Raw genomic sequence first — 17,218 nt, forward strand, 5'->3', positions numbered from 1 at the left:
AGATGCAAGTATTCGTGAATTGTTATTCTCACCTCTAATTTTTCTTTTCCAACCCATGTGCTTAAAAAATCATTCTCAAAATACCCTTTTAATAGGAAAATGTTTTTGGTGTATACTTGTACAACAAAATCTCATTCATATTTTCCTTGTAAAAGAGGAGATGAAAAAAAATACACATATTTATACAACAAAATAATAATTTTCGTTGTGTAAGAGGAGATAAAAAAGAATACATAACAAAAATATATTCTCATTGTACAATTTATTAAAAAAAATAAAGTGGACAAAAATTAAAATAAGTCAAAATAAAAGCATTTTGACATGGCCATGGTTTCCATCCATTCAAAGATTTCTTCCGTTTGTATTGAAATTGAAAATTGCTTATCTGTCAAAATAAAGCGTGGAGTGATAGGATTAGATAGGTTAAAAATTGAATCTTGTTCCGCGCCGGAAGGTTCGTTGGCCGCACGTTACTTGCAAAAATATGTAATATCCAAATAATTAATCCTTTCTCATTAGAAAGATTCGAGTCAATGGATGAACCAAAAGCAATGTATCCCTTGCAAGCAACCATCATATGATAATGCCTTCTCGTATTAATTTCGTATACTTAAATCCATTTTTTTTTTATTCGTACCGTTCGGATACATCCGATAACTCCATTTTTCATTCCCTTAGGAAGGAGGTTAATAATTTTAAGTACGTTCTGGATTAACCTGTTTTGTTTTTTTAAGTGATTACATAATTTCTCAACTGATATTGTCCCAAAAAAGGAAGAGTTACGAAAACCTTCCATTCATAAATTTTATTAATTAAGTATTTTCTAAGATCTTATTCAACAACAAAAAAAAAAGTTCATATGTTTGAATGCGAAATTTATTATTTAATATTATTTCAAATGACTTATTTTATATATTAAACTTATTGAAATAAATTAAGAATATATTTACGAAGTTTATTAATCCCTTTTATATTCAAAAATAAATTATTTCAAATATCTAAAACTATAAAGGCATGTGATTAGTTTTAAGCGCTGACTTTTGATAAGTTTATTCAACAATCTATAATTTGGATTGGATTCCTTAATTTGCAGCAGCAATAATGTCCAAGGTTCGTCTTTTGAATTTCTCCCATGGCCTAATCCTCTCAACACTCTTCATCCACTACTCTCTAGCTGATGTTGGCACTGCTGCCCAATATGGCCCTCCCTTTTTGCGTAATTACAAATTAAACTCTAATTTGAAACTTTGATATCTATATAATGGGTTGATGAATTAATATGTCTTGTTGTGAATTCTGATGAGACAGCGACCACATGTTTCGGCAGAGACGCATCGCAGTTTCCGTCAAGTAACATGTTTGCTGCGGCCGGGGAGGGTATATGGGACAATGGTGCCGCGTGTGGGAGGCAGTATCAGGTGCGCTGCATCAGCGCTGCGGCACCCAGGACTTGTGTTCCTGGCCAGACGATTCAGATCAAGATTGTTGATCGAGCGCAATCATCGGTTTCTAGGCCTTCCCTAGGTGGAACTTCCATGGTCCTCTCCGTCACTGCCTTCCAGGCCATCGCCAATGTTTCTGCGTCATTCATTAACATTGAATTCCAGCAGTAAGTTACTTCTTTTGCTTTTATTTCATCATTAATTTATTGCTTATGTTTCCGTGTTGGTTTTGTTTGGTGACCTATTATTGCCTACATATCAAGGTTAGTTGTTGAAAAATCAAACGTTGAATGCTTATGACTACTCTCCTTACCTACAAAAAAAAAAAAAAAAATTCAAAAATCTAGAATACTTCGTAGACTTCTGAATTACACTGTTTCATTTTTGTTCCTGTTATGTCTTAAATCACTGTGAAGGTTATGGTAGGAAATAGAAGGAGTGAATCAAAAGATTCACAACAGATTGAAATAGTGTAAGTAGTAATTAAAATGTCAATTATTACTAATTAATCATTGGTCTATGTGGTATTAGACTTAATTTTTTTAAGTAAAAATTTAAATTTGAATCTTGTGCTCAGATTTCTTAATATATATTAATCATCAATAAAATTAATAAATATTTTATAACAAATCATTATATGTACCTTTAAATAATCTGATCAACACAAAAAGAATAAACAGTGACCTAAATACCTTTTTAATGGACAAACAACTCACACACAAATTGTATTCTGATCCCCCACACGCAAATGCAAATGCATCGTTTTGGGAATTCTTAACAACTTGCAAAAAGAAAAGGTGTATATAAAAGCCAAATAAGAGGGTAGAAAACGAGAGTAGCTAGCAAAGAGTATTACAAGTTTTATTGCAGGAGTATAGAGCTCTTCCTAGACACACCCGTGTAGTCGTGTCTCAAACTGAACTTATGAGCTGGCTTTGTAAATTAAATAACACAATACCATCAATTAATAAAAACTTCCAATTAAATATATTCATTCATTCCCTTTAATCGTAACAAAAAATTTATATATTCATTCATTTGTGAACTTTTTTTATTCCAGTCTTTGAATGCTTATTGGTTTTATCAAAATGTGAAAGAAAATAATTTTTATCGACACTGAAAATACTGTAATTTGTCCATTTGCAGGGTTTGAAAACGGGAAGTAGCTCTTGGATGCATCATGCAAAAGCAAAGGGAATAAGGAGCCGGGCAAATTTGTTACTCTAGAAAAGTGTCTGTGAAGATTGTTACAGTCAATATGTACATGAACTTGCATTTTTATTTTAATAACTAGTTTAATATCCATGTGGACCCACAAGTAAGTAAGGTTAAACATTTTTATGTTTATTTTAATAATGGTCTGTATCGGTTAAAATATGCGTTCTTTACGTTCTTAATGATTAAATATCGAGTTGAATTAAAAATTAAAATTAAATAAGTTAAATTTAATCGAGTTCAGTTAGATTAAGAGTGCAAATTTTTTAAAAGTGAATCTAAATTCAATCAAACTAACTGAATTTCGGTCAACAAATTAATTAAAAATAAATTTAAATATATTTTTAATCTCTTAATGAATAGGTTTTAAGAAAAATTGAAACAACACGTATTTTAATCCTTGTAAAAAGAATCAATTTTAACTTTGGTTTTTGTAAAATACTTTTCTTTGATTTTTATTTCTCCAAAATACGAAATCATTATTTTTATCTTAAAAACTAGAAAAAATTAATTATATTTTTGGTCTCTAAGCGTTTTGTAAATTTTACTTTAATCGCTAAATAAATTATCAATTAAAAAGTCATCAAGAGCAAATTGTAGTTATTAGTTAAAAATTTGAGAGTGAATTACACTAATACTTCCTGAAATTTTGTCAAATTACAGAAAATATCATTGATTATTTTATCCTTACGATGATTTCTCGTAGACCATGTAATGTTTTTTTAAAACATTAAGGAACTGTGTGTGTAACGTAAAAAAGAATGTTAAATGCAATATTTTTTAAATAATTAAAAAATGTTTGTGAGAGTAAAAAAAAGAAATAGTTACTTTGTGTAACTTTACAAGTGTGGAATATTAACGTAATTTTTTTCAAAATTCAATAGTTTGAAGTATAATAGTTTTTTTTATACTGAAAGTTGGAAGTATAATAGTTGTAAAATTAATTATACAAATAGTTGTACAAAATTTGGATTTTCGTTAAATAATTAACAAACATGAAAAAAAGTATAATTATTTCATGTTAAATAATTGAGATATTAAATTAATTATACCTTTATAATAATTAAACCTTTAAAATATAACGAAGAAACTGATTGTATAATTAAACTTTATGATTTTTTTTAAGAATTAATTTCACCGTTAACTTGAAGCAACTAAAACTATCAAGTTGTGAGTGAAGGTAGGTGTTGTCGGAATGAGAAAGCAAGGAAGGGTAATTTAGTAAAAGTGGAGTGAATGATATAAAATGAGAGAAAGGGTTTGGTGTGAGTTAATCGATCGATATGTCGGGAAAAGGGGCAAAGGGATTGATAACAGGTAAAACCTCAGCTTCAGCCAAAGACAAAGACAAAGACAAGAAGAAACCCGTTTCTCGTTCTTCTAGAGCTGGTCTTCAGGTCCCTCTCTCCCACTTCCATTCTTTTTACTTACCAAAACTAATATTTTAAAATGAAATCATTGTTGTTCTAGATTTGTTTGCTGATTGGTTCCTTACTCTCGGTTTCACTTTTCATTAAATCCATTTTTTGTGTTTCTTTTCCTGCTCCCCTGCTTTTTGGTTATGGTTCCCATAAAGTTGATTTGACGATAAAAAATAAAAATTGAATCGCACACACTTTTAGTTTACCTCACTTTGTCTCTCTTCTCTAGTTCTCTATTTCCTTGGTTCCTTCTGAATGTGCATAGGTGTCACTATTAGAGCAGGTTCATCTACAACAAATTAACAAAAATCTTGTGGAAATTTGAAAATTTTACTTTGGAGGGCGATGATGTCATATGACATCATATGTCAGTAACTTAGTTTGTGTTTGACTTAGTGCATATTTGATTGAGTGGTTGTTGTAAATTTAATTTTGGATGATCTTGATTTTATGAAATTGTTTTTAAATAAATGTGGATTTGAAGTGAAGTGATTTTCGTTTTATGTTTGATGGATTTTATCTCTAAAAAGTTGGTAATGAAACTTAGCATAAAATTTTCTAGCTATCGCAAAAGTTTCATTTTTTTTTCACTTTTAGTTTAACACACTTGTATGAGCAGAAATGCAGAATTAGGATTGACGGGACACAACCAAACATGTTTTTAGTAGAGTCACATTTCTATCATTAAACATGATTCTGAGGCTTACAAATGGTTGCCCAAACAAGCTATTAATCAGTAACTGATTAAAGACTCTGCTTTCCTTTTTATACTCAAGGGGTTGTGTAATCATTATCAAGGCTGCAAGTAATTTATCTTGTTTTTAATTGGTCAAATTGAGTGTGAAAATAAGCATCCTGATGGAATGTTCAAAACTCTAACCTATCATCTCATTGAAGTCTTTTAAGATGAGCTACATGCTCAAGGGTCATTTGCCTGTTGTTGATCCATGTGTTTCTTTTATTCATGGAATGGTGTAATTATTATGTCATGGTTTTTTATGCACATGAAGAAATTTTTGGATAATTGGTTCAAATCATGATGAATTTCAGCGTGTTTGAAGTCTTTTTGTTTGTTAGTATAATAATCGTAACATATTTTTTGTATGTCATCTTGTACATGTTTTGATACAGTTTCCTGTTGGACGAATTCACCGTCTTTTGAAGTCAAGGGTGAGTGCCAATGGAAGAGTTGGGGCCACAGCTGCTGTGTATTCTGCTGCTATACTGGAGTATCTAACTGCAGAGGTGTTGGAGTTGGCTGGTAATGCAAGCAAGGATCTGAAGGTGAAGCGTATTACCCCTAGACATTTACAGCTTGCTATACGTGGAGATGAAGAACTTGACACCCTCATTAAAGGAACAATTGCCGGTGGTGGTGTTATTCCTCATATCCACAAGTCTCTAATCAACAAATCCTCAAAGGAGTGAGGGTTAAAAGAAAAATATTTGAATTAACCTTGGAGATGAGTTTTCCTGTAAATTTGATGGTATCTTATTTTGTGGATATTTTGCTTGTTGTGTTAGTTTGGTAGAAGAGACATCCTGCAGCAGTTCTGATATCTTTATTTGAGCTGTATGGACTGACATACTGGCTTCTGTGCTCTGTTGCTGCAAGCTAGCTACATGAAACTAGCTGTTAGGATGTATATTGAAGCATGGTTAATTATTATGTTCAACCTATTAATCTATGATGTTTCAATGTTTTGAACTGTTTGGCATGTGCAAGATTTGTCTAATCCTTAGTGGGGAGTCTTCTGCTGCTCGTTTCAGTCGCTTCCGGTTACTCTTTTGTGCCAGAACTAAGTTGCATAGACAAATATAAGAACGGTTTAACAGAAGAAATGCTTATGTCTGGGTAGAGTGGATTCCATATTCTTATTTATCGTCGTTACATTACAACTAATTATAGGAACTAAAATATATAAAAAATTGCTCCCAAGGATTAAAACATAAAATTTATATGTATAAGAACTAACTTAAAAAGTTTGTGCAAATACTGGAACTAAATAATTAATTAAACCTTTTGAAAACTATAACGGATTGTTTGGATTGATAGAGAATGAGAAGTGGGAAAAAAAATTGATTTTCTATCATTTGGAACACAAGAGAAAACCAACTCTGGGACTCCACCAAGATAAAATCCTAATATAATAGTTTTGTAAAGGTCCAGATAATTGTTTGGTATTTTTGTTTTGAAAGTCACTAATATGTAATTTATATATAAAGAGAATATGGTATTTTAATTTATACATTTTATATCCAAATTATCTCCCATAACTACATTCGTAATTTATTATTTTATCCTTACAATTATCTTTACAAACCATTCATTAACTTTATTATCTTTTTTTATTTAAAAAAAGATGAAAAAATAGTTAGACATGGAGTGTCTGTTTCTCTAGTAATTATAATTATTTTAGAACTTAATCAATTCTTCAATTTATTTTTTAAATTAAACAAACACATAAAAAAAAGTTAAAACAAAATTTTCTCTAGATTATAATTTACGCTAGTTCTTTTTTTTTTTTAATATATATGTATTGAATTGATTTATAGTTTATAATTGTAAGAAACAGTAGAAGGCACGCGCGCGCACGGAGGAAGAGAGACCATAGACGTCGTGCTCAGAAGTAATTTTGAAGAGAAAACGTTGATCTGATTCCGAATTTGCGTTCGTTCCCGTATCAGAGTCCAGGACGATGTCGTTTGGGTCCTCTCTGTTGTCTCATTCGCATACCCTTCAATTCTTGTCCAACAGAAACAGAACCTCCCGCTTCAAAGCCACCGCCGAAGTTCCCGATTTCCTCTCTGCAGATTGGTAACTATTCTTCTTCCGTCTTTTTATATATTCAAATTGATTCTCGAATATTCATTCCAATTTGCAGGTTTGAATCTCGCAAGAAAAGACCCTTTGGCCCACGATTAGATGTAAGTTAACCACTAACCATTACTTTTTCTTTGGTCCTTTTCTGTTAAATCATTATTTTGCTATAGTTTAGTGCAGAAGATGCGGTGCATTACCAGCTTGAAGCCTTGAAGTATAATGACCAGCCCCGTCCAGATTATGGAATCGAGGTTATGTACAGGTTTGCTGGATTTGATCCCTTTGAAAGGTCTCCCTATTTTGGCCCTTTCTTTGATTTGGGTCAGGTTAGTACTAATATTCTTTATATTCTTTTTAATTATTACTATTATTAATTAATTAGTAGATAGTTAGATACATACTTTTACTGAGATATGTTAATGTTGAAATTGGTGCTAATAATCCGTACACCTCTTCTTGTTTGTGCGTGCAGTTTGAAAGGTTTAGGCGCATTTTTCACCATTCTACTTATCGAGTCTTACTAGGTCACAAGGAGAGAAAGATCATGAGCACTTTGTTTGTCGAGGAGGTACAATGTTTTGCTTTTTGTTCATCTTTTTTCCAAGTTTTTCTCTGTTATCTAAACTGAAGTTATGGGATGATGAACTTCAAGCAGAACAAATACAAGCAGCGGGTTTGGATTCGTGGAAGTCGACCGGAGGAAGAGGAGATATTTCAATTTACAATGGCTCAGGTTTGATCATAATTTCTTCTACTACTTCATATCATAGTCATACTTGTCATGCCATTTGATACGTGTTTGTTTGGTTCAGTTTATTTGCAAAACATGATGCCTTTTTTTTTTTTGTTTGGAAAGTAAATAACAATGATACTTAGTTACGGCAGATTGTGAAATGTATTTAATTCTGATAGTACTTTTCTTAATTCAATGATAGATATTTGAATTCTTGATTTCATAAATTTAGTACTACATATTATTAGTTCCCTGTTGTTATCTGATTTATTTTAATTTAATTTTAACCCAAGCATGTATCTCATGTTTGTTTGTTTGTCACTGGCAGAAGGTTGGTGGATGCTGGGATGGTTACTGGTTAACAGAGTCTCTGCTTCACGATACTGATACATTTGCTGGTGGATTAGCATATTAAAAAGACACCATCTAATGCAGGAATCAGGTTCATGATGAGGTTTCACTATCAAAAGCATGGAAAGATCTGCATTTCTGCAATCACTATCCTAATCTGTATAATTTGTGTACATATATATGTAAGAAATTCAGCTGTTAATACGTGTTGAATAAGGGGATATAATTGGTTCTCGCTAATCAAATGTAAACATTCTTGTACATTTTACTGAATATCTTGCAGGAGCTGCCATACATACTTTTAGAGCTTATGCTCACATCTGCATATTTGTGCACACCATCTTGTGAGTGCATCTTAATGCACCCTCTGGTTCATTTATACTATAGAATGGTTCAAAATTTGTTGCCCCCTGGTTAATCAAAACCGTACGTTATATCCTATCACCTTTTGGAGCTCGAATTATTGTATGGCATTTATAGAAATTATTACATCACGGCAGGCACTAAGTACAAAATATATATGTGATGTGATTTAGAAATTAAAAATTCTATCGTTTGCAATTGCTTGCCGAAAGATGCAAACAACTGCGTGAGACTGATTCTCATTGACACTGGGATGCGTAGGGTGTGTGATTCTGTTTTCATCAATTCTGCCAATTCAGAAGCTACATCAAGTGGCTGTTCTTCTGTTTAGTTGTGTGGTGAACCGGTTAACCAACAAGAAACCAAACAAGTGCAACTAACTAAAACGACATCATTCAAATACAACACTTCTCTCAAATACAACCAAAATCACACTGCTTATGGCTTAATTACTCTTCTTTTTTAGTATTTTTTGTAATTTCAGCCTATATCGCATTCCCTTTCCGACTTCAGTCACACGTATTGTACACTTCACAATCCGTTTTCAACATATCACGTTTCACTTTCTCAAAATATGACTTGTCAGTTTTAAGACAAGTTTATAACAAAATTCTAATCAAGATTTTAATAAGATATAAAACCAGGATATTTAAAATTTGAGTTTGATTGAAGTGGTAGTTTTATTTTTTATTTTATTGAAACTTACATAAAGATATTCAAATCAAGATACTAATCACCATATGTCGCTGGGATGTTCTCTGATATTTTATTTCTGAAGACACACACAAGCCTTTGTAACAATTCCAATTGTAAACGATACAAACTAAAGCTGCAGTGAAGGCCAGTCACTATATGCTGAATTTTACATTAGTAAAAACATGGGTAAACTTAGACTTAAATCGTTGCAACTTGCAAGTGCAAAAACATGAGGACCATGTTGGTTGAGCAGACATGATAATTCCCAAAATAAAACCATGTTTACAAGCACGCCACCAAAGACCTGAATCACAAGAATCTTGGAAAAAGAGACGAGTTATGAGCATGTGACAACACACAACCATTTCCAATTATTCATATATATGCTAACCTACATATGAAGAATTACAACTAATCAGTTCAAACATATGTCAATGATACGGTGATGCAGGGTACTGGCCAAGATGAAGATCACATTCGTTGGCTGTATCATAACAAAATCCCGAGTTGTAGATGTAATTACTAACTTCATGTTGAGTACTTGGAACCAACAATGACTTCAACAGTGACTTGAGAAGGGCACAATCTCTACCTGAAGGGTACAACAAGTACACGAAACAAATCACTTGAGATGAGAAAAATATATCATAGGCAATGAGAAATACGTAGTATGTATCATGAAAAGTTTATTTAATAAGCAAAAACAAAAGCAGAAGAAATGAAAAGAGAGATGGAGGGAAAGCCTTGAGGCCAATCCACGTGGTGTTGACTTGGAAGATCCCATAGCCCACTCTTCGGGTGCTTTAAGGCTGGGGCCCAAAAAACAAAAGAATATTTTTGGAAGGGATTCCCTCCCCGTGTTTGCTAAGTTCACCTCCAACTTCTTCAATTTTTCATACAAAAATACCCTTGACAGAAATTAATTTTTGTTGTGTATTTGAACATGATTTATTGAGATATATAATATAATTACGTTGCTGTCGAAAAATCTTGCCCAGATACATAATGGAAATGTATTTTCATACATTTCCAATACACAACAAACTATACAAAGTTCAAGTTCAGGTTGTTTATTTGATGAACTCAGTTTTCAATTCAAGTTAACTCATTTTATTTTTGAATCATGCTCAATAAATCAATTATCGAATTGAATCTTGGACCATGTTTAGGGTTATTTTGATGCGAACATGTTCTACCAACTTAAAAGAAATATGCTTTTGTGAATTAAATTAAGATTTTCTGTATATCTTGCATGTTATATGTTGTGAGCGATGATGTTTTCATTTAATTTTTTATATTATGAAATCATGTAATTTTTTGTTTAACAAAGTTTATTTAAAATTATAAAAAAATATTATACCAATTTAACTACAGTTGAATTGTTGAATTTTAAACTAGTATGTTTGTTGATTGAATGGAAAATCCAATTTTAAAAACATTGATTTGGCTCATATATGGAAACCCACTTATGAAATGTGAATGAGAATGAATTGTGCTTTACATATACACGTATAGGTGTGTGATTGAGCATTGGGACAGAGCTTGCCATGTACTTTACTACCAACGCTCATATTTCCCATGTTGATTGTGTCTCCCATTCTAACTTTATATCAACTTTCCAAGTTGTCGACCATGTCCATGTACAAAGGATCATAGCTGCTCTTTTCATTTTCTTGTTTCTTTTTTCTTTCTCACCTTACCTATCCTATTATTTATAAGATATATATGTGTGCTGTCTATTTCTTAATCCATATATACATGCATTGTGTATATAACTCTTATGATTATGATGATAAAATATTGTAATGAGTCAACTTGCGGTTGCGGAATATATAGTTGGAGGGCGTTAATGGTCCTGCTCTCAAAAAGAATAACGAGAAAATTAAATGTATCAACTATAGCAAGTATAATTTTATGTTTTATACAGTAAGATTAAAACATTGCTTGAAAAGAAAAGGAAAATGGTATAATATTATGTTATAGGCTTAAATATGAATTTTTGTTCGTCACCTTACTTCTCATATATATAATTTATTATCTGTATATATGTTTTATTGTATATAAAGTGTGTGATTGTGATAAGATGTTATAATGAGTCAACCAAAAGGGAATATAGTTGGAGGACGTTAATTAAAGTACCTGCTACTAAAAGTAATAAGAAAAAATGCATTACCTAGAGAGCAGACTTTTATAGTTTTAGAAAGTAGTTTGAAAAAACAGGAAAAATATATATATATAAAAAGGACGATTACAGTTTTGTAGTTATCTCTAAAACAATACAGAGACAACAAAAATATTTAAGTCTAAAAAAATTGTAGTATTAATATTTAACTGCATCAGCCGAGGAGTTGAACTCGTATCTATTGCTTGGAAGGCAAATATTCTAACCGTTGGACTACTACGCTGTTTTGTTAGCCCAAAATTGAGATATATCATTATTAAATATATGCTAATAGACCTAAACATATTTAACAATGGTTTATATAATTATTAGTATCTAACTTTTAAAAACCCAGTTGTTAATTTTATTTTATGCAGTGATACTGCATTTGATTCTCCTGGTTGATGCTTTATCAAGCCATTGTCAAAATGAAACAAAACTAATTAACTAGTGGCACTAAAATGATATCATATTTTGTTTGTATCCTAATGAGCTAGTTAGCAACTTAGCATTTTCAACGAATCACTAACGCATGCATGGAATATGCTAAAACAAAATTCCCAATTTCGGCCCACCAATATATACCTTGATCAAATCAAACGTACTCTTCATTTGGATGATAGGGATTGATGATCTGCCTGGCTAACTAATCCCTTTTATATGGCCAATAACAATAATTCTTTTGGAAACAGAAAAAAACAAAGCAAAACTTTTCCATCTGAACTGCTGTTTAATTAGGAAAAAAAATGATAAACATCAACATAACTTACGTCATTGATGTGTGATATCAGTTGTTTTAGTCACAATTCATTAGTTCGTTCAAAAGCATATTTGTAACTGAAGGAAACTGGATTCTCTTCCTCCCTGTATTATCCTCCCAATTTTAAACAAAGAGTTAGCTTAACTAGTTGATACAGAATGGTCTGCACAAAATACACATAGTGATCCCCACATATTTATATTTACTGAATATGATATTGGTATGAAATAATTTTTATTGATAATTAATCTTCATTGAAAATCGTATACATAGAATATATATTTCTCTCTCAACATGATTTATTTCATATACAATAATCAATTAGCATTCGAATCTTGGACCACTTGATTAAAGAACACAAATTATTATCACTTTATGAGCTACCATTTATTCATCTCGCATATTGGAAATAAAAGTTGAGCTAGCTTGATTTTGTCCCTACTGCAAATTAAAGATCTTCAAGATATTATTATCTCTGATTTAATTTTATAACTTATTTTGAACCAAACTAGCTAGTATATGTTCTCACCCATGTATTCCCCACCCATGCATGCTGCCAATCAATGAGGATTCATCACCCAACCAACACTACCACATGTCAACATTTTTTTACTGTCCCTGCCTCTCAATTTAAATAATTAAATCTTACGAGGTATTCGCACCTTTTTGGACGAGACTAATATTCGTTTTTAAGATACTAACATCCTGAAGTACGGTTGCTTTATCGCAGGATTAATCTTCGTACATTAATGAAGAGCCTTCAATTGCCTAAACTGAAAGCTTTTTGCTTGCCATTTATGCTACCCTGTCGATAGACCTCATATTTTAAATATTAATTGATCCTATTTCATTATACTCGTGCTTTGTAATTCGTCTCACTTCACTGGCAGGTGGTAAATTAATCAAGAAGGTGATGCATGACACATTAACATTATTTTAGGTCAAGCAAAGCCCAACCCAGCACATGCATCTGAATGTGGGGGGAATACGTACAATAATCATATTCTAGCTAGGAAATATAATTAATAATAGTAAGAGTAGTAAGTATGATCATATATACTCGTTGACTCATGGACCAAAAGATCTTTTCCGGATCCATGGGGATTTTGGTACACATGGTATCTCTTTGATCCTAGATCCACACAACTCATCTGTCGGGTTTCGGGTCACACCTTCTTATCTTCCCTTTATGATTTGAATCCACATCCTAGCTACAACATTGTGTTGTGCCAATTATATCTATTCTGTTCCAGGTCGAAAATATAATTATGTCATGGGACACACTATTTCATTTAAATATTAACAATTAACAACTTAATTTGCTCTGCAACAGAATTTGTCTTCGATCACTTCTTTGTTGTCTGATTGGCCGTTAATGTGTGCTGTTTTCTATTAGGCTGTTCATTTTTTTGATATGATATCCTTCGAGTCTTCACTATTATAAGTCTCATGGGTTTTTTAAAGAGATAAAAGCTTTTGCAATGCTTATTTTTTAAAAAAAAAATAAAAATTTAAATTTGAGACTTGAAATTAAAACAAAATCAAAATTGACAAAGAATAATATCTATCTATATATCACGATTCTGTTATAAGTGGTAGTTAGTTAGTTACTCTCTTTGTATATAAACCATTTTTGTAACACTTTGATAATATGAATCCACAATCTGTTCTTCATCTGCATTTTCATATCTGATATGGTATTAGAAGATTTTCCTTCTGCGCCTCTTGCTTCCTCTTGAAGCTAGTCTCTGTTTTTTTTTTCTTCTCTCATGGCCATGACTACCATTGATGATTCTAACCCCTTCATTCTTCATTCTTCCAACAATTCTAGCATTGCCTTAGTTTTTCACCCTTTTACAAGTGACAACTACAATTCTTGGAAGAAAGCAATGCGCAAGGCACTTCATGGGAAAAACAAATATGGGTTTGTCGATGGTTCAATTCTTGAACCTGCTTTGGGTCACTCAACTCATGCTTTGTGGCATCGCAACGATAATATCGTTTCATCCTGGCTCCTTAATTCGTTATCAAAAGAGATGCAAATAAGTATCTTACATAGTTCTTCTGCCAAAGTAGTCTGGGATGATCTCCAAGAACGTTACAAACAACGAAATGACCCTTTAATTTTTCAGCTTAAGCATGAATTGATCACTCTGCAATAAGGATCCATGTTTGTTTCCTCTTTCTACTCCAAACTTCGTTCTTTCTAGGAGTCATTATCAGAACTGAAGCCACCATATAGCTGCACTTGTGGAGGAATTAAACCATGGTGCGATTTTGAACAAATGGAACATGTTATGCAGTTCTTGATGGAGCTGAACGAATCCTTTTCTACTATTAGAGGTCAAATTCTATCCATGGATCCCTTTCCCTCAATAACTAAGGTCTTTGCCTTAGTTGTTCAAGAAGAAAAGCAAAAAGAGGTTGGTGTTTCCACATCTGGAACTTTTGCTAGTGAAGTTTCATATGCTTTTGCCTTGAAGAATTCCTCTGCTACACGCAATCATCCTGACAACCGCTTCAAAGGCTCTTCCAAGAATCGCCCCTTGTGTGCTCATTCTGGTATGATGGGTCATACTCAGGATCGTTGCTTCAAGTTGCATGGCTATCCTCCGAATTATAAAAGGAATGATTTTTCCTTAGAAGTCAAGAAGTATTCTTCTTCTTCTGAATCACCACACAAGGTTGCTCAACAAGTATCTGTTGATATGCCTCACTCACAACCTTCCTTTGGTGACTTGGGTTCCCAGTTTCAACTTACTGCCCAGCAATATAGCCAATTGATGAATCTTTTAGAAAGTCATCCTACCAATGTTGTCATCCCTCAAGGTGTTTCTTTTGCCAATGATATGATCCTTTCTACTCTCACTTCTAATTTTCTTCATGATTGTTGACTTTTAGATTATGGTGCAAGCATTCACATTACTTGTTCTCTTTATCATTTTCGATCTTATCAGCTTGTTTCTAATAAAACTATAACTTTGCCTAACATTGATGTTATACCTATCCTTGCCATTGGTTCAGTTTGCTTAACCAATACCTTAATCTTGCATAATGTTGCCTACATTCCTAAATTCAAATTCAATTTAATTTCAGTTAGTGCCCTTCTAACCAATCCTAATTTGTCCATTTCCTTTTCCCAAAATGAATTTGATATTTAGGAGAAGCAAGCTTGCAAGAGGATTGGTAAAGGGGATCTCATCCAAGGCCTTTATGTCTTAGACCTTAAGGACACTCTTGATTGCAAATTTACTTTTTCTGTTATCAATTCACATACAAACTCCACTCTTTGTAAAAATTCTTATATTTGGCATTCTAGATTTGGTCATCTATCAGACAAAGCTTTCAAACATTTGAATAATAAGATTGGTTTACACTTCTCTCCTAATTTCTCTTCTTCTAATTGTTTTGTTTGTCCATTTGCTAAATTTAGAAGATTATCTTTTCCTAACTCTAACCATTTGACTTACTTCACTGTGATATATGAGGTCCCTATGCTTATCCCACCTATGAGGGAAAAAGATTTTTCCTTACATTGGTATATGACTGCTCAAGATTCACTTGGCTATTTTTGCTTAAGCACAAATCTGAAGCTTCAATCTATGTGAAACAATTTTTCACCATGGTTCAGACTCAATTTGGTGTATCTATCAAATGCCTCAGGTCTAATAATGCTAAGGAACTTGCTCTCACTCAATTTTTGGCTTCCATGGGCACTCTTCATCAATTTTCTTGTGTTGAGAGACCCGAACAAAATTCAGTAGTGGAAAGGAAGCATCAACATCTGCTCAATGTAGCAAGAGCTTTGTTTTTTCATTCTAAAGTCCCTATCTCTTTTTGGGGTGATTGTGTTACCACTGCAGCTTTTCTCATCAACAAAACTCCTTCACCATTATTGCAACACAACTCACCCTACAATATTCTATTCAAGAAGGAACCTGACTATCATGCCTTGAGAAGTTTTAGCTGTTTGGCCTTTGCTTCCACCCTTCCATCATCAAGGAACAAGTTTTCTCCTAGAGCAATACCTGTAATTTTTGTTGGCTATCCACAAGGTTATAAAGGATACAAATTGTATAGCTTAGACACTAAGAAATTTTTTGTGTCTAGAGATGTTGTCTTTCATGAATCCATTTTTCCATTTCAAACCATTTCACAGCCCCAAGTCATTCCTGATCCCTTACTTGATTTGGTTATCCCTATTCCTCTCACTAATACCTTACCTAACCCTGACCAAAATACTAGCCAATCACTACATCCACCTAATAGCTTTACCCTTGACCCAAATGATTCACCCTTAATCCTTGGCTCAGATCAACTTGACCCTTTTCCCTCTGCTACTTTAAGAAGGAGTACATGTCACTCTAAGCCTCCCTTATACTTGTCTGACTATGTCATATCACAATCACAGGCTGCATATCCCATCCAGCATCATTGTTCCTTGTTGTCTCTTAGCCCTCCTTACAGAGCTTTCATTAACCATATTTCAGCTATATATGAATCTCAGTTTTATCATCAAGCTACTCCTTATCCTGAATGGCGTCGGGCAATGAATGAGGAAATCCAAACTCTTGAAGCAAATTCTACTTGGACACTTGTTCCATTACCACTTGATAAGCACTATATAGGATGTGGATGGGTGTATAAAGTTAAATATAAAATGGATGGCTCTGTAGATAGATAAAAAGATCGATTGGTTGCCAAAGGATATACTCAACAAGCTGGGATTGATTTCTCTGATACATTCTCTCCAGTAGCCAGGCTTACCACTGTGAGAGTTTTATTCTGTATTGTTGTTGCTAGAAACTGGTCCCTCCTTCAATTAGATGTTAACAATGCCTTTTTGAATGGAGATTTGTTTGAAGAAGTTTATACGGAACTTCCCAAGGGTTACAAGTCAGCCAATTCTTCCTTGGTATGCAAATTTAACAAATCATTATATGGACTTAAACAAGCCTCTAGACAATGGTTTTGTAAGTTCTCCACTACTTTTCTTAGTCATGGGTTCCATCAATCCAAGCATGATTATTCCCTATTCACCTTTGGCTCAGGAAATTCCTTAGTCATTTTACTAGTGTATGTAGATGACATCATCCTGTCAAGACCAAATTCTGCCTCTGTGCAAGCTATTCAGACCAAATTGCAGCCCTTGTTTCAATTGAAGATCCTTGGCCCTTTGAAATATTTTCTTGGCTTAGAAGTAGCCAAATCCAGCAGAGGTATCTCATTGTCCCAGCGAATTTATACTTTAT

General features: G+C 32.9%; 3 protein-coding genes across 3 annotated transcripts; all 3 read left to right on the forward strand.

Annotated features, from left to right (window-relative positions):
• Positions 1-1,032: 1,032 nt before the first annotated feature.
• Positions 1,033-2,817, forward strand: LOC114415011 (EG45-like domain containing protein). The gene is made up of 3 exons (XM_028379506.1): positions 1,033-1,216; positions 1,309-1,609; positions 2,589-2,817. Exons 1-3 carry the CDS (start codon positions 1,102-1,104, stop codon positions 2,593-2,595), a joined length of 423 nt encoding a protein of 140 aa, XP_028235307.1. The 5' UTR covers positions 1,033-1,101; the 3' UTR covers positions 2,596-2,817.
• Positions 2,818-3,913: 1,096 nt separating this feature from the next.
• On the forward strand, positions 3,914-5,796 carry LOC114415012 (histone H2A variant 1-like). The gene is made up of 2 exons (XM_028379507.1): positions 3,914-4,054; positions 5,210-5,796. Exons 1-2 carry the CDS (start codon positions 3,941-3,943, stop codon positions 5,504-5,506), a joined length of 411 nt encoding a protein of 136 aa, XP_028235308.1. The 5' UTR covers positions 3,914-3,940; the 3' UTR covers positions 5,507-5,796.
• Positions 5,797-6,633: 837 nt separating this feature from the next.
• On the forward strand, positions 6,634-8,385 carry LOC114415013. Its single transcript, XM_028379508.1, has 6 exons — positions 6,634-6,896; positions 6,964-7,006; positions 7,073-7,228; positions 7,375-7,470; positions 7,558-7,635; positions 7,964-8,385. Exons 1-6 carry the CDS (start codon positions 6,778-6,780, stop codon positions 8,048-8,050), a joined length of 579 nt encoding a protein of 192 aa, XP_028235309.1. The 5' UTR covers positions 6,634-6,777; the 3' UTR covers positions 8,051-8,385.
• The last annotated feature ends 8,833 nt before the right edge of the window (positions 8,386-17,218 follow it).

Source organism: Glycine soja, chromosome 6 (assembly GCF_004193775.1).
Source record: "Glycine soja cultivar W05 chromosome 6, ASM419377v2, whole genome shotgun sequence".
In the NCBI taxonomy this organism is placed as follows: Eukaryota; Viridiplantae; Streptophyta; class Magnoliopsida; order Fabales; family Fabaceae; genus Glycine; species Glycine soja.